At 41.2% G+C, this 23,806-nt stretch overlaps 1 protein-coding gene across 6 annotated transcripts in view; it reads left to right on the forward strand.

Annotated features, from left to right (window-relative positions):
* Positions 1–18,900, forward strand: part of Btnl9 (butyrophilin like 9) — a 154,988-nt gene extending 136,088 nt beyond the window's left edge. For 3 of the 6 annotated variants that reach the window (XM_078050401.1, XM_078050410.1, XM_078050414.1), the window contains 10 exons: positions 5,646–5,773; positions 9,283–9,630; positions 11,017–11,298; positions 12,925–13,053; positions 13,254–13,286; positions 13,612–13,632; positions 14,009–14,029; positions 14,261–14,287; positions 17,010–17,036; positions 17,968–18,900. In XM_078050401.1, coding sequence (XP_077906527.1) covers positions 5,662–5,773; positions 9,283–9,630; positions 11,017–11,298; positions 12,925–13,053; positions 13,254–13,286; positions 13,612–13,632; positions 14,009–14,029; positions 14,261–14,287; positions 17,010–17,036; positions 17,968–18,593 — 1,626 coding nt within the window. In that variant the 5' untranslated portion in view covers positions 5,646–5,661 and the 3' untranslated portion in view covers positions 18,594–18,900. Of the gene's footprint in view, positions 1–1,607; positions 1,814–5,645; positions 5,774–7,577; positions 7,695–9,282; positions 9,631–11,016; positions 11,299–12,924; positions 13,054–13,253; positions 13,287–13,611; positions 13,633–14,008; positions 14,030–14,260; positions 14,288–17,009; positions 17,037–17,967 lie in introns of those variants that run through there. The other 3 variants (XM_078050391.1, XM_078050416.1, XM_078050422.1) reach the window with 3 other exon arrangements.
* Positions 18,901–23,806: the final 4,906 nt, after the last annotated feature.

Raw genomic sequence — 23,806 nt, forward strand, 5'->3', positions numbered from 1 at the left:
AATTGACCTAAATTACCTGATGCAGAGACTGGGTAATGGGGCAGATCTCCACTGTTCAAGGACAAATAAGGACTCTTCCCACCCCTTCCTATTCACAATTCACCAGGATTCCCTTTTGCACCCAGGATTCCCTTTCTGTTTCCTGAAGCCTTGGAATGGAGGTACTTATATGCAGCTTGTAGGATGGAAAACAGTGGGGAACTTAGATCCTGCTGGACCATGCACCCTGATACGCAGGCAGTGGTAGCTGGCAGGTGGCATCTCCCTCCCATGTCTTAGCAGGACTGGCTCACAGTAGAAAACTTTGCCTTTTTCTCTCTCTGCTATTTCTGCTGTGGCAATCTTACCTCTCCCTAGGAAGCATGGAATAATTCAGAGGAATGGCAATAAAATTTTTTTATTAAAGTTTCTCAATAGCCCCTTCTATAAGGGTGATTCCACTTTAGGTCCTTTGAATTTCCAAGCAATTTCTGGCTGCCCATCAAACAATGTTCTACACTGCTGTGTAGCATCCAAGGACCTCTGAAATTTGGTCCCATCAACCTTGCTTTTCACCTTCAAATTTCATAAAGTTGAACCAGCAAGGTTTTTCTCCCCACACACATGAACCAGCAAGGTTTTTCTCCACACACAAACAGTCACCTCCTTTCACTCACAATATCTTTGCCTGCCCTCCTCCTCTTTTTCCTATTGCTTTTCAGATCTTCCTCTTTATTCAATAGCCACTTAAAGTTTAATCTGTCCCTGAGCACTCTTTTGTCTTGCCAATTGGCCTCTTTTGTGCTCTGAGCACATCTTTGTGTAAGTATAAGCTCCAATTTCCAGCCTTACCAGCTTGTTGGAAAACGTGTGGTACCTTCAAGTCTGCACTGCATTGCTTACTGGTTCTTGCATAAACCTACTCACGCAGATCCCTTGCCTGTGCACAGGCTTGTCTCCAAACACTGAGTATTTCTGGAAGCTCCTTCCTTGTTGAGCTGCCCTGTGCCCAGCTCTATCCTGTCCTTAGAGAGGATGATGGCTACAGCTTGGTCCTCTGCTCTTCTTTCCCACTAATAACAAAGTTGCTTAGGGCAAGATGGAGTGAAGGGAGTAGTACTTACTTCTTTTTTGAGCTTTGCTTCTAGATAAATCCTAATTCAACACGCCAGTCTATTCTAAATTGTATGTGAACAGCTCTTGCAAATTTTGCTGGTGGCAAAACTCCAGGTTATTTCTTTACTGATTTTTTTTCCTGGAGAGGATGGTAGGGTTGTGTCAGTACAAGTTGAACACAAGCACAAGCACCTTCCCAACCTTTTGTGAGAAGTCTCATTGCTTTCACTGTGACTGTAAGAAGAGAGAGGCTGGCCAGGGATGCACCCTTCCTGCCTGAAACCCCAGCTCAAACTGCTAGAGATCCCATGCAACCAGTTGGAAAATTCTTTCCCTGCTCTGAGCCTCTGCAACTTGCAGTCTGTTCTACAAAGCTCTCAGATACCTTTACCCTGCTTCTAAGACCCTTGGGGGCGGGAGACATTTTCCATGGGAATTTTAATTTGCGATTTTCCTCACAGAGACAGGATATGACAGAGACTTCCTCGTTTTGTTCTATCTATCTTGATTTTTATAGTCAAGAGCAGAGCCAACAGCACATGTCCTAAGGTGGGAGGTGGGTGAATAATTCTGTCACAAATGAGCTGTCCTCCTGAACTCAGCTGCCAGCCTCTATCTAAAAAGGACTAAGACACTTCACAACAATTGTCTCACTTTGCAAAGGAACGTGAGATTGCTGGGACTTAGCCATTTTGGACGCTTTGCTGCTACCTAAAAGGTATGTGGTTGACTTTCAACACCCGTCTAAACCTCCACCTTTCAGAAATGAAGAGCAGAAAACTATGGTGGAAGGTGCTGGTGCTGGGAAGAGCATACCATGGTGGGTATCCTCTTAGCTGTGCCTGTAGGCAGGATGGGAATTTCAAGTGTGGCTAAGGGGTGCCCATTCAGGCAGGCGCCCCCTGAGAAGGCAGGGTTTTGATATATCCCATTTCCCCTCAGAAGAAAAGGATCTGAAACCTCATTGAGGCCCCCTTATTGAGGTGATCCATTTCCCTTAAAAAGGGTAGAAATCCTTTTTTGGATCTATGGAAATCAAACCAGTGCAGGCCAGTGAGCAATTACTGGTGGCTGCTGAGGGCAAAACATCCCACTGGGTGCTTGAGGGGGAAGATGGGAGAATAGACACAGCTTAGGACATGGGGATAAGAGGAAGGCAGAATGCACACCTGTAAAACAATTTGCAAAGGCAGCAAAGCAAAACATAAGTAATCTAAAGAAAGACTCAAGTGCTAAGGGACTGCAAGTCAAGAGAACACAGGATGTTGCTTAGGAATTGGAAACTCAGGAGGAAAGAATAGGCATAGGGCTGGGCTGGGGAAAAGGAAAGAGGGAGAAGGAAAAAGAGAGAAGAAAGAGAAAGGGGGAAGGAGAGAAATGGACTTCCCCTGAGTGGAGGGTGGCAGTATTTCAGTGTGCACGAGCTCCTATTACTCTTTGTGTCCTCAGAAGGAAATGACCCACAGGTTCCCAAGAGAACAAGGGAAATGGATCCCACAAGCATGGCAGAGCTCAGTCTGAGGCCCCCTTTTTGGCCATCCTTCTTCTCACTGTGTTCTTCCAGCATGTGCAGCCTCTTATTCCTTCCACTCATCAAAACCTCTTCACCAGAACCAGAATCTGAAATTCATTTGACTGTGCCTTGTAGTATGTGTATTTCAATAAGGACCAGAGTCTTTGAACTGGAGAGTAAGGTTAGAAAGGGCAAACTTCAGGCAGCCAAATGGGAAAGAGGTACTACTGTTTTGGACCCCTCTGAAGTCACTGACTCTTCCCTTCAGGAAATTGCCAAACATTTCCTCCAATTAAAATCTTTCAAGGTAATGTCTTTAGTATTTAATAATAGAACTGACACCTATGCCTCCTGCCTTAGCAGATGCTGTTGACACTGTTAAGGAGGCTCTGGCTTAAGCTGTTTTATTTGGCAGTGGGATTTTTAAATTTGTATTCATTGATTTTTAAATTTGTATTCATTGATTTTTAAATTTGTATTCATTGATTTTCACTTGCTTGGTTTTGTGGCTGACACCTTGTGACCCAGTCTCTTCTTTGGAACATCTGTGAGATAGCTGATCTGAGTAAAAGTTTGGGTAGTTCCTTACAGCAATCATGGTCTTGGGTTGCAGGAGTGGCTGAGGGTGACCTGACACACAACACAATTGATAAGGAATCTATATGGACAGAAGCACAGAGTAAGGCTCTGGAACCAGACAGCTCAGGTGAAGGAAACCTTACTACACTACTCACTACCAGTGTGTGCAGGGGCAGGTCCCTTAGCCACTCAGTTCTTATCTGTAATTTAGACTTATTAGTAATAGTAGTAATAATATTCGTGGTACAGGTGAATGCTTGATAGATAATAAGTATCAGTTTTTATTACTGTGGGCTCATGCACATGTTTGTGTGCTTATATGTGTTCACAACCGCCTCTCCTGTAGTCTCAGTGATGAGAAGCACATGGGTATATCACAACAGAGAACTGCAATCCTCTAACAATGCCACAGTTCTGGAGCACACTGCCCCAATCTCTTGCCCCATTGGGAAATGGCAGCATCCCCCTGCCTAGGGTAATTAGAGCAGGTGCTCATTCTGGGAGGCCATCCTGCTCCCAGCTCTTATTACTATCACCTCCTCATGGGAGGATGGATGTTACCACCTAAAACATGTCATGACTAATTTCTCAGAATCTGGCTCATACAAATGGGTCTCTAAACATAGTCTGAGCTCCTCTTCTTTTAGAAGGCGTTAGCTGGACACTGATATGCTCCTCATGGCTCTGCCCCCATGCAGCTCTAATCTATATCTAGAGCCCCAAAGAAAAGATAGAGGCACAAAAGGGAAGAAAGGAGAATAAAGAAGATGAGGAAATGCAAAGCCAGTGTGGGCTCTACTTCACTCCTCGTTTCCAGGCTTGTCACAGAGACTTTCCTGCCATCTGCTACAAAAGGCAAGAGATCAGACTGTCCTGCCAGAGCTTTGACCCCGCCTAAGGCCTCAGTTTGTGCTAATTATTGTGTAAAAAATTATTCCAATAATTACTGGCTCTTAAAACAGCCTGGCCCCTTCCAGAGGGGATGCTGACGTCTCCCTTTGAGGAATCTGAGGCATAAAAATGAAGCCATGCTGACTTGTCCCCCTGCTTTTTCCTACCACGTTTGAGCTCTGGGACCACCATTACCTGGCCCACTCACTTCTCAGGCCATTGCTTCTCCCTCCCATTGTATTCCTGTCAGCCTTGAATCCTTCCCAGCTCAGTGTGTGCAGGGGCAAGTCCCTTAGCTACTCGGTTCTTATCTGAAATTTAGACTTATTAGTAATAGTAGTAATAATACTCTTTGACTGCTCTTCTGTTGCATGACCCAGTGGCCTTTAAATTCCTCCATCAACACCTTGCCTGCAGTATTGCTGACAGTGTGGCTGAGGCACTAAAGCCACACAGGATGCTGGAAGCACATACCATGCCAAAAGTCTGCAGAAGGAAAACCAAATAGTGAGGAATATGAAGGCAGAAGGCAGAGGAGGGAACTGAGGAGAACTGGAGAGTGGAAACTCACTGTAGACTCTCCCCCTCTGAGGGTGAAAAGAGAGAGAGGAGTGAAAAGAGAGAGAGGCAGTCTCTGGAAGAGATGGAAGTGGTTTCTCCCATTGTTCAAGCAAAGATTGAGGTTCATCCAGTGACAAAAACTGCCTAAGATCCTACAACTAAATGAAGGAGAAATATGGAGAGGCTTGTATGAATTCAAAGATGCTCATCGGCCATCAGACTCTGAGATGCTACTATAGGCCCAAGGGGACTCTAGAGTTAAAGGGGTCAGCCCTTGTCTGAGCTGGGATTGGTTCTTCTGGACTATAGGTGGAAGAAGGGATGTCTAGATGGAATGACTCCATCACTGAGGCCTCAAAGGTTCTACAAACACAGGAACAGTGGCCAGTTGACCCCCTGGAAGCACCACCTGAGATCTCAGGCCTGGACAGACATTTCCCAGAATGTTACTAGAGTTGGCAGGCAGCCACCAGGAGCATACTCCATTTTGAAAAAAAAAAAAAAAAAGAGTAGAACTATGTTTTTTCCTCTGTTTTGTGGACCTGATGTTCCAGGACAAATAGAACTGAAAACAAGCTTGGGCTTGTGGTGGTGAGGAAAGGAGAATAAAAGAATCAGATTCTTCAGAGATTTCCCTTTGTTTGGGGAACTCCACTAACTCCAGAGGAGGGTGGTGCTGAGCCCCCACACAATGTATGGCTCTATTCCTGGCTCTGAACAATATTAGCTCAGGAGCTGCTTCCTCTGGGATGCTCAGGCCTGTCCTCTTGAAGCTGTGTAAGGTAGAGCAAGGCCAATGATGTTATTAACAATGTTGCTTGGTAAAAATAGAAGCAGATCTCACATCCGGTCCTGGTTTAAAAAAAGCCAGGTACTGGCACATTTGTAAGAAACTCAAGAATTATATCTGACAATAATAATAATAATAATGATTGAGGCAACAACAGATCACAGGCCTTATGGGCCAAGTCAAGCTGCCATGTGTCACCCCTTTGTCTCTCTCCAGGTGGCCCTTACTGCTAATGGAGGATTTCCCAGTATCCGTGGATTTTTTGAAGCAAGTACCTCTGCCCAGCAATCTCTTCTTCCTCACCTACCTTCTCCTTTTCCTTCAGCATGAGGAGGCAAATTCAGGTAATGCTTCTGACCTGCACCACTCTGTAGCTCATCCAACCAGGACATGAGCACCTCAGCTCTGCCTACCTCTTGTGCCAAGTGCTTCCAGGGCTGAGATCTTATAAAACAGGACCAGTCATTGCCACTTGCTAAAATACAAAGAGATTCCCATCCCAGTTTTTAAAGAGCCGCTTCCCCTGAGCACCATTCAGCCACTTCATGCCTCTCCACCATTTTGCCAGCCCTAGGACCCCTCTTACACTTCCTAGGACCATGAAGTTGGGCATGCAAAAAACAAGGCAGAAAGGTGCTAGGAAACTCTTCTTGATCTGTGTTTATGCTTAACCAGTTAGTAAACATTTTTAACTCCATCACTTGCAGAGCTTTTGAAGAACAGGGAAAATTTCTCCCAATTCTACCATTCACAAAAGAAGCAATCAGCCAGGTGCAGTGGTACACACTTGAATCCCAGTGGCTCAGGAGGCAGAAGAATCAAAAGTTCAAAGCCAGTTTCAGAAACTTAGTGAGGTCCTGTTTCATAATAAAACATAAAAAAAGGGCTCAAGGTGTGGCTCGGTGGTTAAGCATCCTGGGTTTGATCTCTGGTGAAGAAGAAGGAGAAGGAGAAGAAGAAAGAAAATGCAAATTAATTATGCAAATGAAATTTCCTAATATCTTTGTCTGGGAACCAGGGATATCAGAGTGACTGAGGCATAGGTCAGATCCTTAAGCAGCTCATGGTCAATGGAGCAGAATGTATGTGACATAAACAACTGCAAGAAAACCATGTCCAAAGACTTTGGGGTGACAGCTAAGCACAACTAAGAGCAATTCTCTTTCCCCAAGAAGCAAGGAGAGGCACAGAGAAGAGGTACTGTTTGTGCAGTGCCACTCAGGGTGTACATTCCCCAGGAAAATGAAGATGGAGGGTAAACTGAGGCAGGGAAGAGAACCAAACATTGAATGTTTGGTGAGATAGTTGGGAGACCCTGGAGAAGAAAGCTGCCAGGTTGATGTTGGCGATTCACTCCTTAGGCAACAAGAATCTCAAATTACACAAAGAAAGATGTGTCCATAGTCTATGGACAAAGTGAAGGATGGAAAGGAATCCAGGGTGATTGGACTTTGGACAGAGGTTTTAACTGAACTTGGAAAGAAGGAAATATATGAGTTTGGGGGAGCAGAGTGACCACATGAAGACACCATGGAGGAAGAGAATGATCAAATGAAAGATCATGATATATTAAGTTTCAACAGCAAAATTTGGGTGATCTTCCCCCTGGACCTTCTTCTTCCCTCTATCCCTGAAGGTTCTGGCCTTCCCAAATTGCTTTAGATCCTCTATTCCTCTTGGGTTGAAACAGGCCAAGTCTTCTCCTAGTTTGGGGGTGGGGGGGCGCTGTATTTTTTCTAATGACATCCCTATTTCCTACCTATTCCTCCCTATCCCATGCTGCCAACTTCTAACCACAATAGTGACTCTGTGCTTGTCTATTTAGTTCTGTGTATAAATGGAATATTGTGGAGATGATCTCTCCCTAAGCCACCTGGTTCCCCTCCCTATTCTCTTGGTATGACCATTCATGGAAGCAGGACCAGTAAGGGATCTTCGGTTAAAAAAAAACAAAAGGCAACAATAAAAAGGCTTATTAATGTGGGGGGAAAAAAAAACCACACAAAACACATGCCCCTTGACAGTAATTCCTGAGAGACTTACAAAAGGAAAAGTTGAGACTTTTGATAAATATTCACTGACGACTTCTGAGAAAGTTTGTGAAATACTTAACATTAGTACAAAAAAATAACAAATTGTATCTTAAAGAGACATTAAAAAGACAAAGGAGGAAGAATTATGGCAATTGCAATTATCCCTTATACTTCTGTGATGACGGTCAATATTGAAATGATGAAAAAAGGAAAAAGAACTAATTATTGAAAGGTAAGTACATACTAAAATTTTGGAAAACTGCTATAATAGATTTGCATTTGCGAGAGTCTATGTGGAGGACCCAAGCATGAACTTAGGGCCTATGTATGTCACTGGCCTATGTATGTTACTACCTAAAATAAATGCCATATACCAGAGAAACACTGTTAAGACAGACAACAAAACATGAGATCAGTAATAAATATGCTGAGCTTCTGATAATACCACAACATTACAATTCTTTAGAATTTTAGATTCATTACATTATCTGCTTATCTATGTTTGTAAATATATTTAATAATTCTAGTTAATATGATAGAAACAAATTACAATTTAAAAGTGGATGTTTTATTTCTGAAGTTGGAATTATTTGGTGGTAATAGACACATTCTTTTGAATAGGAAAGTATATATTTAAATTATTTTATTATGAAAAATTTTATGTATGATAGATTAAGTGGCATTTGTTGTTGGAGGAATACAATTTCTGAGAAGAAAAAGAGTACTATTAAAGAAGGATTCTTCAGCAGCCAGTTCTCAGGGAAATTTTCTGCCATACAATGACTAAGGAACTCATATTAAAGGTCTTCTATTCATTATCAATTGTTTTAATGTGTTTTTCCTAAAACAATTGCCTTGCTTTGTTAGATTCTGTCAAATTATGAGTTTTCCTATACTGTAGACTTTCTAGAGTTTGTCAATGACAGTAATAGGAAAAGACATTTTCAAAATTATTAATAAGAATTACATGGAGAAATATTCATAAGTACCAGAAAATATTTGTTCCTCTTCCCCAGAGTTATCTCTGAGTCCAAAACTATATAGGGAATGTAGCCTTGGGATAAAGAGTCTTCTGCGACCAAAAAATTGTGTATTCATATATTCTTCATATTCTGTTACTCAAAAAGTTAATTTTCCATGAATTCAAGCTATATGACTCATGGCATCTATATTTCCATATGCATGTATTTAATAAACTCATATGTAAGACTTACTCTGAAAATAAAATGGGTAGTCTTTATGAAAATCCATGGATCAGGAAGCCCTCATAGATTATTTTAAATATTTTTGTTTTTAGAAGAGCTATATGTGCATGGTATATTTTTAATTGTAAAAGCTGACAAATGGAAATAAGTAAATAGTCCTATTATGGAGAAATTACCACCACAACAATTTGGTGTCTCTCCTTTTCCATCTTTTTTTCTGAACGGTTATGTAAATATTCATTTTTTACCCAAGATCGTAGAATAGTTTTCATATTGGTTTTGAAACTTTCTTTTTCTTAGCCTAGCATTGCATTTCACTTAATTCCCTGGCCAGATTTACATATTCCCCCAGATAACATCTATACCTGGTTGGTTCAAACCTATAAACAGTCCAGCACCACACATTGTCTCTGGTTGTCATGTTCCTTATGTGATTTAGCCTGTGCACTCATTTTTTTTCATTATCAGTTACTTGTTCAATAAACCGGGTGGATTTTCTTCACAGAGGGTCTCATCTTTATCGTTTGAATAGTCTATTACAGATTTCTAAACTGCAAAGTGATATAATTATATTTGAAGATTGATTTGGGTCATTACTCTGGCTTGTTATCCTAGAGGAGGTCAAGGTGATAGGCCCTGGGGAATCCATACTGGCCATTGTCGGGGAAGAGGTGGATTTCCCGTGCCAATTGTCACCGCTCCTGGACGCTGAAGACATGGAGATCCACTGGTTCCAGAGCCAGCCCTCGGATGTAGTGCACCTATACAAGGGGCGGCAGGAGCTCTTCGACCGACAGATGGCGCAGTTCCAAAACAGGACCAAACTCGTCACGACGGAGATCAGCTCTGGCAAAGTCGTCCTGCTGCTCCGCAGCGTCGTTCCATCAGACGAGGGCCTGTATGGATGCAGCTTTCTCTCCAACAACTTCTCTGGTGAAGCCATCTGGGAGCTGGAGGTAGCAGGTTCGTGCTGTGGCCAAGCACCAGCAGGGACAGAGGAGAAAATGATCAATTTAGATAGGGCGGCTTTGCTCAAGTAAATATACTATCAGTGAAAATTCCTAATTTGTTGGGGGGGTGATTTTTTTTTTTTAAATAAAGGATAGGTCTATTTGCAAATGGACAAGAAAAGCAAACAGTCTCTCTCTCTCTCTCTCTCTCTCTCTCTCTCTCTCTCTCTCTCTCTCTCTCTCTCACACACACACACACACACACACACACATACACATACACACACAACGGTGATCCTTAACACATGAAAAGGTTATCATTTTTACTTAAAATGAGAGAAAGGCAAATTAAAGTTATATAAAGATGTAATCTTTTAATCTTACAAGGTGACAAAAATTCAAAAGTTTGACCCCACATTCTTGGTGGAGCTTTTGGGGGTCAGGGCTTCTGCTGTTTTGTTAGTGGAATTCAAAGTCCAGGAGCTTGAGGACAGAGGAATTTGGCAATAAATAACAGGACTTCCTGTACATCTGTCCTTAGACACTGCAATCCCACCTCCAGGGGTTTAACCTAAAGATATATCACCAACACTTTCAATATGAAAAAGGCATTCATTTATGCTAATCTTTGTAGTAATTTTTGTAATTGCAAAATAGTGGAAACTGCCTAAATGTCCACACATAGAAGATGAGCATGGTTCACACACAATGTAGTGATACACTCTCTGCTGCTAGAAAAAAAATGAGGATCTCTATGAATGAGTGTGGAGGAATTTCTTGAATGTATTAAGAGAAAAAAATCAAAATGATGAGAAAGTTGGATAATGTGTGTTTTTGTGTATAGGAAAAGAAGAAGGAGGAACATTGCAAAAGGAAACAAAGAAAGAGGCTAGGGATACAGCTCAGGAGTAGAGCACTTGCCAAGCATGTACAAGGCCCTGGGTTTAATGCTAACACTACAAGATGAGTGATGGCAGGGTGGTGTGGGGTGGTGTGATGGTGTTTCTGTTTCTACAAGAATAGGGCTATATATATATAATCTACAATAATAGCACATATAACACAAGCATTTGCGCTTTAGAGAATCAAGACAGAGGACAACCTATTGGAATTTGGGGTAGAAAAATTCTTTATTCTAGAAGGACTGTCCCTTGAATAACACAACTAAGGCTTTCTCCATTCCAAATGTCTTTCAAGGTATTACTGTCCTCACATGCCACTGCCAATCTAGACTATCATTTGCAATCCATGGAGGGTGGGATGATTGCTACAAAAGCCCACACACATTAAGAACAGTCTCTGCTCCTGGTGCCTTATGGAGATTGCAACAGTTGCATGAATGTCCCACACAACTACTGGGAAGGTGCCTGATCATTCTCACTCTTTCTGCCTCTCCCAGGTCTGGGCTCAGATCCACATATCTACATTGAAGGCTTTAAGGAAGGAGGCATTCAGATGAGATGCACCTCCAATGGCTGGTACCCCAAACCCAAAGTTCAGTGGAAAGATCACCAGGGACAGTGCCTGCCACTGGAGTCTGAAGTCATTACCCAAGATGTCAAGGGCTTGTTCAATCTGGAAACATCTGTGGTTGTCCAAGGTGAAGCCCATCGCAACATGTCTTGCTCCATCCAGAGCCCTCTGCTGATCCAGAAGAAAGAATTTGTGGTCCAGATAGCAGGTCAGTAGGTGCTGGCTCATCCTTCTCTTCCTAATCATCATGTTCTCTATGTCAGTTGACCCACAGGACACATTGGTACTGAGAACACAATGGTACTGAGGCCTGGCTGAGAATGCACTAGCACATCTGTGTTCAATCCCCAGCACCAGGGTGGTGGATAGATTTTTTGTTTTATATTTTATCACAGTTTTTTTTAAGATAAAGATGTTTTCAAAAAGACCTGTGAGATAAAAGTATCCTTTTTAAATAAATTCAATAGACACAAATTATTAAATTGCCACAAGAGTTTCTAAAGGATTGCTCTTCACTTTTGCACTCATCTCTTTTTTTAAGTGTTTTAAAATTTTTTATTGTACATGATTATAATACATTTTTAAGTACTACCAAAGCAAGTAGTTTAAAATAGGTCTTTCTTGTATCGTGAATGCCAAGAAAGCAGTTTCCCCTAAGAGGTTACAAAGATTTTATAATATTTTTAAAAAATTTATTTATGTAAGTATGTATATGTATATAATGTATATTTTCCTGTTAATAATTTTGCCATCCTAGATAATACAGCATTAAAATGTTTGATTACAATTTACAGTATTTCTAGAAACAATTGTGTGCGTACACTTAATAGTAATCAATATTTGCATTAAAGTGTCATCATTGATTCATTCATTGACTTTTTAAAGATATCTTTTTTATTTATTTTCATGTGGTGCTGAGGATCATTCATTGACTTTTTGATGAAAGTTAAATCATCTCTTGATCATCTGGCCATGGTTATATAAGTTATTAGTTATATAAGTGACATCTATAGTCACTGTGGCTCTTGGCCACATCCTTCATGGGGGCAGATCTTCCTGGGGAGCCTGGGGAGCTGACAGTCAGCAGGTTACCAACTTTTTTTAGCAGTTCTTCCAAAGGTATGATGACAACAGATGTAAGAGGCAATTGTTTGCAACTAGGCAGAGAGACTATTTGTGAATTTGACAGAGAACCAGGATTCAGATATAAGCATAAAACACCTTGAATTCTCAATTCCTCCAGATAAAGGGCAAGAGAAAGAAGTGGTGGAAGGTCACAACTGTGGTCATAGAAGTTCTAAGCAGGAGCAGAAGGGACAGGTATACCAGTGCATCACTCTCGCTGGCTCTCATCTCTCTCTTTTTTTTTTTCTTTTTTTGTACTGGGGATTGAACCCAGGGGTACTTAAACACTAAATCATATCCCCAGACTTTTTATTTTTTATTTTGTGACAGGGTCTCACTAAGTTGCTTAGGGCCTGGCTAAATTGCTGGGGCTGGCTTTAAACTTGGGAACCTCCTGCCTCAGCCTCCCTAGCCAGGATTACAGGACTCCACCACCATGCCCGCCCAGTGCGTCTATTTTCACTTCAATGTGCAGCACTTTCTCATTCAGGTGGACAAGTTCAAGTCCAACTCCTTTCCACCTGATCCTACCGAGAGATGCCAGGGTAGCTCCTATCACACCTATTTTACACTTGACTCTAGGGTGGCCAGAATGTGTAACCGGTCAACTGAAAACCACTGTGAAGATTTTCCAGCCCACGAGGTCCTAACTATTTGTCTCTCTCAGTAGTAGCCTAAATCAAGACAATCCCTGCGGGGTGTTTTCCAGATGTATTTCTTCCCGGAACTTCCCCTTGGAAGAGTGCTTTCTTAGGAACCCTGGTGGCACTGCCGCTACTCCTGGCCCTCGTCGCGATGCTGGCGTTGTACTACTTGCACAAACAACAGCAGTCTCAAGGTATGAGGCAGGCCAGAGAATCACCCTCGTACAGCTGGCTTGGCCTAGGAGGAAAGTGGTCCAAGCAGCGTCCAAGGATCCACAGGCAGGAAGGGGACCCAGGGTGGCTTACAGAGGCACCATCCTATTCAGGCAGAAACAGGACCTGGAAACAGGCAGAGGAGGGCACATATTAAGGCTTCTCTCTTTCTTCCCTTCAGAAAAGCTAAAGAAACAGACAAAGAAGGAACAAGGTAAGCTGCCCCAGAGGCGCTCTGTGTCCAACATCCCTGACCAACAGAGGGCGCTGGGTCAAAAGGCAAGGACCCCAGATAAGGGCGGAGGGCGGAGTTAGGAGCAGGGCTGAGTTAGGTTAAGCGGGACCGAGGTTTGTTTTTACCTTTACCTACCCCAGAGCCTGATTGCTTCTGGCCCAGAGTCCCCTCCTTGATGCGGGGGGGGGGGGGGGGGGGCGAGTCTTTGCACTCTGTGGAGAATGAAGCCTCACCATTCATAGATCTGCCTTATGGAACTCATTCCTCAACTTGAAAATTTTCCCTCCTTTCGTTTCTTCTGCAGGAAAACTGACTGCACAGCTGAGTAAGTTCAGGTTGCTTCACCGACAGTGCTGGCTGCCAGGGGACATCTAGAATGGAAGGAGGAGTTCAGTGTTTTTCATCTGCCTTTGGGGAGAGATAGATGGCACCAATCTTATTCTAAATCCTTTCTTCTGCACCTCTTCTCTCCCAAACGAGCTGAAAGGACAGGCTGCCTGTGGGTGCTAAGCTGCCACTAAAGTAAATAGGATGAGGCATCAGAATCTGCAGATGGGTGGTCTTTTATAGGGCAGTGCAGAGGCAAGGGTGAGGTTAAAGTTGGCAGTAGTTTAAGACTAAGGAACCTCTTCCCAGTGACATGTTTTGGGAAGGTGGTTCCATTCATCTGAAAATTGATATTTTCTGTGTTCTGCTTTCAGAGAAGCTTCAAACTGAGCTTGGTAAGTGATGCCTATTGAAATTATTCCTTGCCGTCCACATTTTTGTAAGTGGTGATTGTCTCATCTCCCAACCCTCAGAGGTATGATGCCTAGACTGGAACCCTGCTGGCTGTGTGGGTGGCAGGAGAAAGAGGAAAAAGGCAGGGAGAGGGAAAGTTGTGTACAAACTAATGTGAGCAGGGAAGCTGTGGTGTCCTGATATTCTAATTCCATTTCCCTCCGCTGTTTTAGACTGGAGAAGGACTGAAGGTCAGGCTGGTAAGTGAAGATCATTTCTCTCCCACAGTTTTCAATGTGTTCTCCAATTTATATCCCAATTAAACTCATCATAAGTTGAAAATACTGCAAGTAAAAAATGCACTTAATATGCCTAACCTGTCTAACTCATAGCTTAGCAACACAGCATACTGTAAAGTACCAGTAATGGCTATAGCTACCCAGCATCTGAGGAGAGTATGGTAACAGGTATTGTCACTAGCCCGGGAAAAGGTCAAAATTAAAAATTTGAAGTATGGTTTCTACTAAATATGTATGACTTTTGCTTCATTGTAAAGTCAAGCCACCATAAATCAGGGACTTATACATCTCAGCATCTTGATCACTCACTCTGATTAACTTACGATGATTCATTCTGTTTTCATTCCATAATCTCATATCACTTGTTAGAAGTTATACTCAAATTTTACTTTCATATTTATTTTTATATTGTTATAGGACCTTAATATATTGGAAACCATTGGTTCCAACCCTAGTAGCTTATGACATTACCTACACTCCTGGTGCCCACCTGCAAAGACTGCCTTGTGGGTCTAGAGTGGGCATGTTACCATGTATTTATTTCTCTCCATATCTCCCAATTCCACCCCCCACATTAGTCAAACCGTATGTCTTTATTTTATATGTAATCTTACAAATGTTTCTTATTTATTTGTTTGTTCTAATTTATTATACATGATAGCAGAATGTATTACAGTTCATAGTACACAAATGGAGCACAATTTTTTATTTCTCTGGTTGTACACAAAGTAGAGTCACACCATTTGTGTCTTCATACATGTACCTAGGGTAATGATGTCTGTCTCATTCCACTATCTTTCCTATCCCCATGCCCCCTCCCTTCCCCCTCCCTCCCCTTTGCCCTATCCAAAGTTACAAATGTTTCTATTTTGCCATATGCATTTTAGTTATATAAGTGGAATCTATAGTCTTATTCAGAAGAAATCCAAATAGCCACCCCCCCTTTAAAGGTTCCATCACCTCTCAGTAGTTCCAAGCTGAGGACCAAGCCTTTAACACATGGGTTTTGGGAAACATTTCAAATCCATACTATAGTAATATGTGTTATATGTAGGTTTTTAATCCTAGGATCCACCATTTTCTGGGTGTTAGGTGAGAATACAGTGATTCTTCTGTATTTACAGTTTTTCCAATGCCATCTAGTACACTATCCATAATTTCCCCACTGATGTGAGGTATCATCTTTAGTGCATATTCCACTGACATGTCTAGATGGGACTGTATATTGGGCCACTTATCACATCATTCTTTTTATTGCTATGGCTTTCTTTATGCTAGGGATTTGGCCCCAGGGCCTTAAACATGCTAGACAAGCACTTTACCACTGAGCTACATCCACAGCCCTTTTTAAAAAAATTTATCAGAATCTCACTAAATTGCTCAGGCTTGCCTCGAGCTTCTGATTCTTCCTACCTCAGTTTCCTGACTAGCTGGGATTACAAGTACCACTGTGCCAGGCTACTGCTATGGCTATTATAGCAACTAAAAGTACAATTTCTCCTTTCCCCTTTTTACTTTCTTTTTAACTTTAAAAAAAATTTATTAGAGCTCTATAGTAGTTGGGTTCATCCTGTCAAACTCATACATGAATAGAACTTGAGTTCAGTTTTCTACTTCCTGTTTTAAGTTAATGGGCCTTTAAAAATATAAATTATAGATAAATTTATGAAGTTCCTAAAAATATCCAAAAATTTATTTGCTTGGGATTGCTTTGAACAATATTTTATAGACTTGAGTTATTCTACTCAACAGGTTTGTGTTTTTAAAGTTCTACTAGTTATACAAAACCAGATATAATGTTTGGAACACTGAAAATGTTGTGTATTGATTTTAGTCAAATCTTTGTTGCAAAACAGAAATCTACTTAGTATGGCTCACATTAAGAAAGGAGGTCTAAGTGGTTTACACTTGTAATCCCAGCAATTCAGGAGGCTAAAGCAAGAGGATAGTGAGTTCAAAGTCAGCCTCAGCAACTTAGCAGGACTCTAAGCAACTTAGTGGGACTCTAAGCAACTTAGTGAGACCCTGTGTCAAATTTTTTTTTTAAAGAGAGAGTGAGAGAGGAGAGAGAGAGAGAGAGAATTTTTTTAATATTTATTTTTTAGTTCTCGGTGGACACAACATCTTTGTTGGTATGTGGTGCTGAGGATTGAACCCTGGTCGCACGCATGCCAGGCGAGCACGCTACCGCTTGAGCCACATCCCCAGCCCCCCTGTGTCAAAATTTTAAAAATAAAAATAAAGGGGCTTGGGATGTAGCTCAGTAGTAAACCCCCAGTACCAAAAAAAAAAAAAAAAAAGAAAAGAAAAGAAAAAAGAAAGAAAAAAAGAAGAAAAGGTCTACCTAGGAAAGACAGGTGTTTAGAGAATGTTTTAGGACAGGAACCATGCTGAACTTTTTCAGTCAGAGTTTAAAGATTCATCCATCGCTGAAGACATCCAGACTGCTTGTACTGGGTCTTTTTCCAGCACAACTTCAGCTGCACACAGCTTTGGTATAACCACAGCCCCAAATCCAACCCCAAATTCCAAGGAAAATATCATGGTGGACCCAGACATGTCTGGAGCCAAACTAGCTATGGGGGTGAGGTTATTTGATTCATGTGCACCCCTCATGCATTTTGAGCCTCCCTCAAGATTCCCCAGTTATTAACTCAGCTCTTTCCCTTCTGTTTGGTTTCAGAGTGGAGAGCAGCACAACAATATGCAGGTGAGCTGAAAAACTGACTTAGTTTGGCTAGATATTAAATAGAAAAGATGAAAGATCTGAGATTAGAGGAAGGGTCTTTTCAGGAGCCAAATACAGAGCCAGAACACAGAAACATACAGGCACATTTGTACACATATAATGTGACACACTGGCACTATGCATGCACAAACATGCTCCCCCACACGCATAGCTTTCTAGGTTTTACTAGGTTCATTTCCTAATGAGTTGTAGGCTGTTTCTTGGAACTATTGGCAGAAGAACACACAAGAGTATTAAAGGAATCTCTCAGATCATCTCATAAAAGATATTTGGGTTCCCATACATCCAATAGGTAAGTTTTGAGGGGTGGATGTTGGAGGGCAGGTCACTGGACTAGACTCTATCTCAGAAGTTCCCTTCAGTTTTAAAATTCTGGAATTCTAAAACTAAAGCCTGGAGCTCACATGATGATCTCAAGGTCACAAAGGTTGGTGCACCAGCTGGGAACAGAACTAGACAATAGCTCCTTCCCCTTTACCAGGACTTGGCTCCATCCTCATGAACCTACCTCATTTGCTGTCACTTCTCTCCACCGCAGGAATTATAGAATTTAGGAAGCTTACAGTTCAGGGAGGGAGGGAGGGAGGGAGGGAGGAAGGAAGGAAGGAAGGAAGGAAGGAAGGAAGGAAGGAAGGAAGGAAGGAAGGAAGGAAGGAAGGAAGGAAGGAAGGAAGGAAGGAAGGAAGGCAGGCAGGCTGCAATACTCAGGACTAATTTGCAATGCCACTTTGGGAGCCAGGCAAAGAGTTGGGGGGGGGGGGGGCTGTTTGCCAGCATGGGATAGGATGATGATTCCACTTATTGTTCTACCAGGAGAAACTAGATTTGCCTATGGGGGAGGGAACAGAAGGGTCCAAGAACCATCTGGCACTAACCCTGTGCTTTTGAGCAGTGGACGTGACCTTGGATGCAACCACAGCGCACCCCAGCCTGGAGGTTTCTAAGGATGCCAAAAGCGTTTCTTCTCGCCCAGTGGTACCGATCCTTGCAGATGGTTGTCCGCAAAGGTTCACTGAGCAAACGTGCGTCCTGAGCCGGGAGCGCTTCTCCACAGGCCGCCACTACTGGGAAGTGCACGTGGGCCGAAGGAGCCGCTGGTTCCTGGGCGCCTGTCTGGCAACTGTGCAACGCTCAGGACCCGCGCGCCTGAGCCCGGCTGGTGGCTACTGGGTGATGGGGCTGTGGAACAGCTGCGAGTACTTCGTCCTGGACCCACACCGTGTAGCGCTCACTCTGCGCGTCCCTCCGCGGTGCGTGGGCATCTTCCTGGACTGTGAGGCGGGAAAGCTGTCCTTCTTTAACGTGTCCGATGGCTCCCATATCTTCACCTTCACAGACACCTTCTCAGGGGCTCTCTGTGCATATTTCAGGCCCAGGGCCCACGATGGTGGAGAATACCCTAATCCACTAACCATCTGCTCTTGGCCGGCTAGAGGGACGTGCGTCCCAGAAGAGAACGACTTGGACTGCCTGTTACAGCCTTATGATCCCTTGGATACCGACTTAGGTCTGTGGTGAGGCTCTCGCCCGCCCGGTTGCAAGACCAGGCCTGGGAAGCTTCCTGGGAATGCAAGTTACTCCTTTGCTCTCTGGCTTCCTCTATAGCCAACAAATACGCACCGACTAAAATGTGAGCAAAGCCTAAAGGCTCAGAGCAGCGGAGGGGGAACAAGAGGTAGGAGTACATTTGCCTATGCAGATGTGTGTATATAGTTTTCTTTAAGGGGCACTTTCAAAGATTATTTGCATATAAGATTCAGCTAATGAGTAAAAATATAATCGATAACACATGGGAACCAGAGTACTCAATGCGGGAGATGGGAAAGGAATTGTAATGGGGGAACTGGGATGAGGTATTGTGGGACTAGATTAGAAGTATTGATTATTTCATATAATTGGCACATACTTTTTGTATAAATTTGCTAGCTCTACAAAAATTTATCAGTAATGACACCTCATAAGTAATAAGTTCACCTATGGCTCAGATCCTAGCTTTAAATACTATTTACGACTGAAATAAATTTGGAGAAATGGCTGATTCCAAGGGTGGGTAGAGGAAGTACAAAAGCCTGTACCATCTTGGTGTACAAAGTAAATAAAAAGAAAAAAAAAAGGTGCTCAGAAACTGATGGGCAGGAAGAACAAGTTCAAGAGTTCTATTGTACAAAATAATGACTATGGTTATTAGCAGTGTATTGTATGCTTAAAAATCACTGAGTAAATTTTAAATGTTTTCAATTACAACAAAAAATGTGAGGTAATTAATTAGCTTGATTTATCCATTCCACAATGATTATGTGTGTGTGTGTAGCTTGCCATTCCACAGCCCCTCTGTGAAGCACACAGAACTTTATATAGATATGTATGTGTGTACATATACATATAAAACACCATAAATATATAATTTTTATTTGTCAATTAAATAAATATTGAAAAATAAAGAAAAGCCTGTGCATAAAGCAAAAGTACATAGGTGCCAGCTTGGAGGGGCTTCCCTGACCAATTATAGAACAATTTGAACATCAAAATAAATAACAGTGTATTATAGTGCATTGAATGAGAGAGACCATGTAGACACTTAATTTCTTTGTTTTTTAAGAAAAAGGGTTTTTTTTTTTTTTTGTATCCGGAATTGAACTCAGGGGCACTCAACCACTGAGCCATATCCCCAGCCCTATTTTGTTTTTTATTTAGAGACAGGATCTCACTGATTTGCTTCTCAAGCCACTGGGATTATAGGCATTCACCACTGCACACCAGTAGGAAGTTTGTTTATTTTTTTTTTTTTTAAAGAGTTGGAATTTAGCTGAAAGAGGGAAAAGGAGAGAGAGGACCCTAAACAGTTCACAACACCATGGAAATAATTAAGGTAGATAAAAATCACCAGTGAATCCTAAAACTGTGGGGTGTAAGCCTTTTGGAGAACAGTGTATTTTCTGTCTTAAAATAGTAAATTTGCACAACTTTTATAAATTTAAAGGGAATGGTTACCTTTGTGATGGTAATCTGACAGACTAAGCAAGTGGTTAAATTTAGCATAAAAGGGCATTAATTTGACAACTAAGGAAAATGAAATAACAACTTTATTCACTAAGTGAATATTAATTTTCTAAGTGAGCCATTTGTGCTATGGTTATTCAGAAGACTTCTTGTTTTTATCAAATAGGCTGAAGCTTTTAGAGATAAATCACAATAACTGCAACTGACTCAAGTGACAAAGTGGGAAAATACACACAGACACACACACGCAGATATAAAGAAAGAGATAAAATAAATATGACAAAATAACACTTAGTCAATCTAGGCAAATAGTGTACAGATGTTCATTGCACTACTCATGCAGTTTTGCTGTAGGTTGAAATTTTTCAGATTAAAACAGTTGGCAGTGGCAGGGTGGAGAGAAGGAAGGGTAAATCTAAAAGTTAAGTGATTTTCTTTGGATAAGAAAATGGTGATTGTTAGGTTTATTTTTTTTATTTCTTCTCTATTTTTAAAATATATATGAATTTAGTTCTTATAATTGATTAAAGACTTAAGCATAAGACCTGAAACTGTAATATTTCTAGAATAAAACAGAGGAATTGCTCCATGACATTGGTTTGAGCAAAGACTACTTATATATAGGCCCAAAACACAGGAAACAATAATAAATATAAACAAAGGCATTGCATCAAAGAAGCTTCAGCACAGCAAAATAAACAACAAGATGAAGAAACAATGCATGGATTGAGCAAAAATATTTGCAAACTATGTGTTAGGGGATGAATATTCAAAATTTATAATAGACTTAAACAACTTAATAGCAACAAAATAAATAACAATCCAAAAATGGCCAAAGAACTGGGAATGTAGATCCATGGTAGATACTTGCGTAGCATGCATGAGTAATGAAGCCCTATGTTCAATTCCCAGCGACACTTCCAGCAAAAAAGCAACGAAATTAAAGACATTTCTTCAAACAAGACATACAAACATAAATGGCCAACAGACACATTAAAAAAAATGTTCATCATCACTAATCACCAGGGCAATGCAAATTAAGAACACAATAAGATGTTTCACACTGTTAAAATGTCTATTATCAAAAAAAAAAAAAAGGAAGATAATTGGGGCATGACGGTATGCTTGTAACCCCATTGAGTTGGGAGGCTGAGGCAGAAGGATTGCAAATTCGAAGGCAGAATCAGCAACTCAGTGAGACCCTGTCTCAAAAATAAGGAAATAACACCGGGGTTGGGTATGTGGTTCAGTGGTGTTCCTAAATTCAATCCCTAGTATGGAAAAATAAGTAAATAATACATAAACGCAGGGTGGATTCTGTTATTTGTGATAATACAGATGAACAGTGTGTGTGTGTGTGTGTGTGTGTGTGTGTGTGTGTATAAAATATGGAAAACAGTATGCTAAGTGAAATAAGCCAGGCACAGAGGGATAAATACTATATAATCTCGCCATTATATACAATCTAAAAAAGTTGAACTCATAGGAGACAGTTGGTTGATGGATGATGAAGCCAGGATGGCATTGGCTGGGGAAAGAGGAAATATTGACCAAAGAGTATAAAATTTTAGGTAGATCAGGGTGAATAAGTTCACTGATTTATTTATTTATACAGAATGGTAACTATAAAAAATAATAATGCAGTGTATATTTCAAAAATAATATTTCCTGACCATATGTAAACATTACTCCTTTAGGATCATCTTCACATTTTAATAGGAAAAGCAAACACATAGTGGATACAAAAGACAATATTGAATTGTTTTTTAAATAACTGATGGTATCATTAGTCTATTTTCAATAATGGGGAAGCCCAACTTTCAAGCTGAAAGCTACACATTTTGTGAACTTCAAAGACCATGCTGGAGGCCACCAAGGCCTAAGTAAAAACCCAAGTCTCTTCAGCAAGTGCCCCATAACTCTTAGATAAATTTCTAAAAACAGGACATGGTGCATTTAGTTCTCCCAACTGCTCCCATTTCCCATGCAGATATTCCTCAAAATTAGAAAAGGGTGAACACAGAAATTGTGTATAAATCTCCATCCAGTCTACAAAATACAGGCACTTCTCTGTGTCTGCAGATCCCATATCTGCAGATTCAACCAAAGAGATCAAAAAATCTGATAAATGCATCTGTACTTAACATGTAAATTTGTTTCCTTGTTATTATTCCTTAAGCACTATAGTGTAACTATTTACATAGAATTTCCATCATTAGGTATTTTAAATAATTGAGAGTGGACAGGGATTGTAGCTCAGTGGTAAAGTAATTGCCTCACACACGTGAAGCCCTGGGTTCGATCCTCAGCCCCACATAAAAATAAATAAATACAGGAGGTGGGGTTGTGGCCCAGTGGTAGAGTGCTCGTCTGCCATGTGTGAGAAACTGGTTCAATCCTCAGCAACATATAAATAAATAAATATTGTGTCCATCTACAACTAAAAAATATTATAAAATAAATAAATAAGAGACAACTTAAAGTATGTTGAAGGGCCTGAGTAGGTTGTATGCAAATATTATGCTATATTACATAAGAGTCTTGAACTTGGGCAGATTCTGGTACCCTTGGGAAGGTGAGGAGAATTCTGGCAACAATACCCCTGCAGATACTGAGAGATGACTGTATATACCTGTGATGTATCTGGCTGCAAGGCTTCCATTGCTTGACTCTGGACACCCAACTCAATGACTAGCAAAGCTAAAATCTCCACCGTGAAGCAATGTCCTGTTATTATTGGCACCACAGGGAAATTGTCACTAGAAAAACAAAGATTCCCAATGTATCACTCCCACACATTTTTATTGACTTATAAACTGATGCAAATTGAGGTCAATTTTGGTAATGTCTACAAGTGTCTTTTTTATTTTTTAAAATTTTTTACTGGTATAAGTATACATAATATTGGGATTTGTTATGTACAAATGCAAACATCCTTGAATCCAAATAATTCCACTTCTAAGAACCTGTTCTACAGAAATATTTGTATCAGTACCTAAGGATATGTGGATGTTCACTGCAGCCATATAAAGATCAGAGGTTGGAACCACATACTTGCTATCAGGAAAACAGATAAACAAACCATGCTTTATTCATATTAATGGACTATAAATTTATTTGGTGAACATAAATTTCTATGTCAGAGCCCATAGTATTCATATGACTCTTAATTACTAAATGATCCACCCAGTTTGCAAACTCTGATCTTATATGCAATTCTAACTCCATGGCATGAGGGTCTGCTGTGGAGAGGAGGCCCTCTTCCCCCTCTGATAGGCTTCTGCTGCTCCTTTAACAGACAAGAAGGAAAGAACATGATATAGTCACAACCTCCCCTGAGTTCTCCCCATTCCTCAGTTCCCTAGCTTTGACTGAACTTGTAACTCCCCTGCTCCATTCTGTTCCTACCAGGACTCTCTCACACTCCTCTCATCTGGCAGACAGCATGCTTGAGAAGAACACAGTCAAATGACTTTCTATGGGAAACTCGTGTGTGGTGAATGGGGGGTGGGCAGCCAACTAAGAGTCGCTTAAGTGGATTTCCTAAGGTACCAAAATAAAACACAGATACAATTTACTTTTAATTCGAGCCCCAGGATGGCTTCTCTGCCCTCGCCTCAAGCTCCCCAAATGGGAGAGTGAGGAATGTCACAAGAGGCTGGAGAGAGAGAGAGAGAGAGAGAGAGAGAGAGAGAGAGAGAGAGAGAGAGAGAGAGAGAGAGAGAGAGAGA

Source organism: Ictidomys tridecemlineatus, chromosome 1 (assembly GCF_052094955.1).
Source record: "Ictidomys tridecemlineatus isolate mIctTri1 chromosome 1, mIctTri1.hap1, whole genome shotgun sequence".
NCBI lineage: Eukaryota > Metazoa > Chordata > Mammalia > Rodentia > Sciuridae > Ictidomys > Ictidomys tridecemlineatus.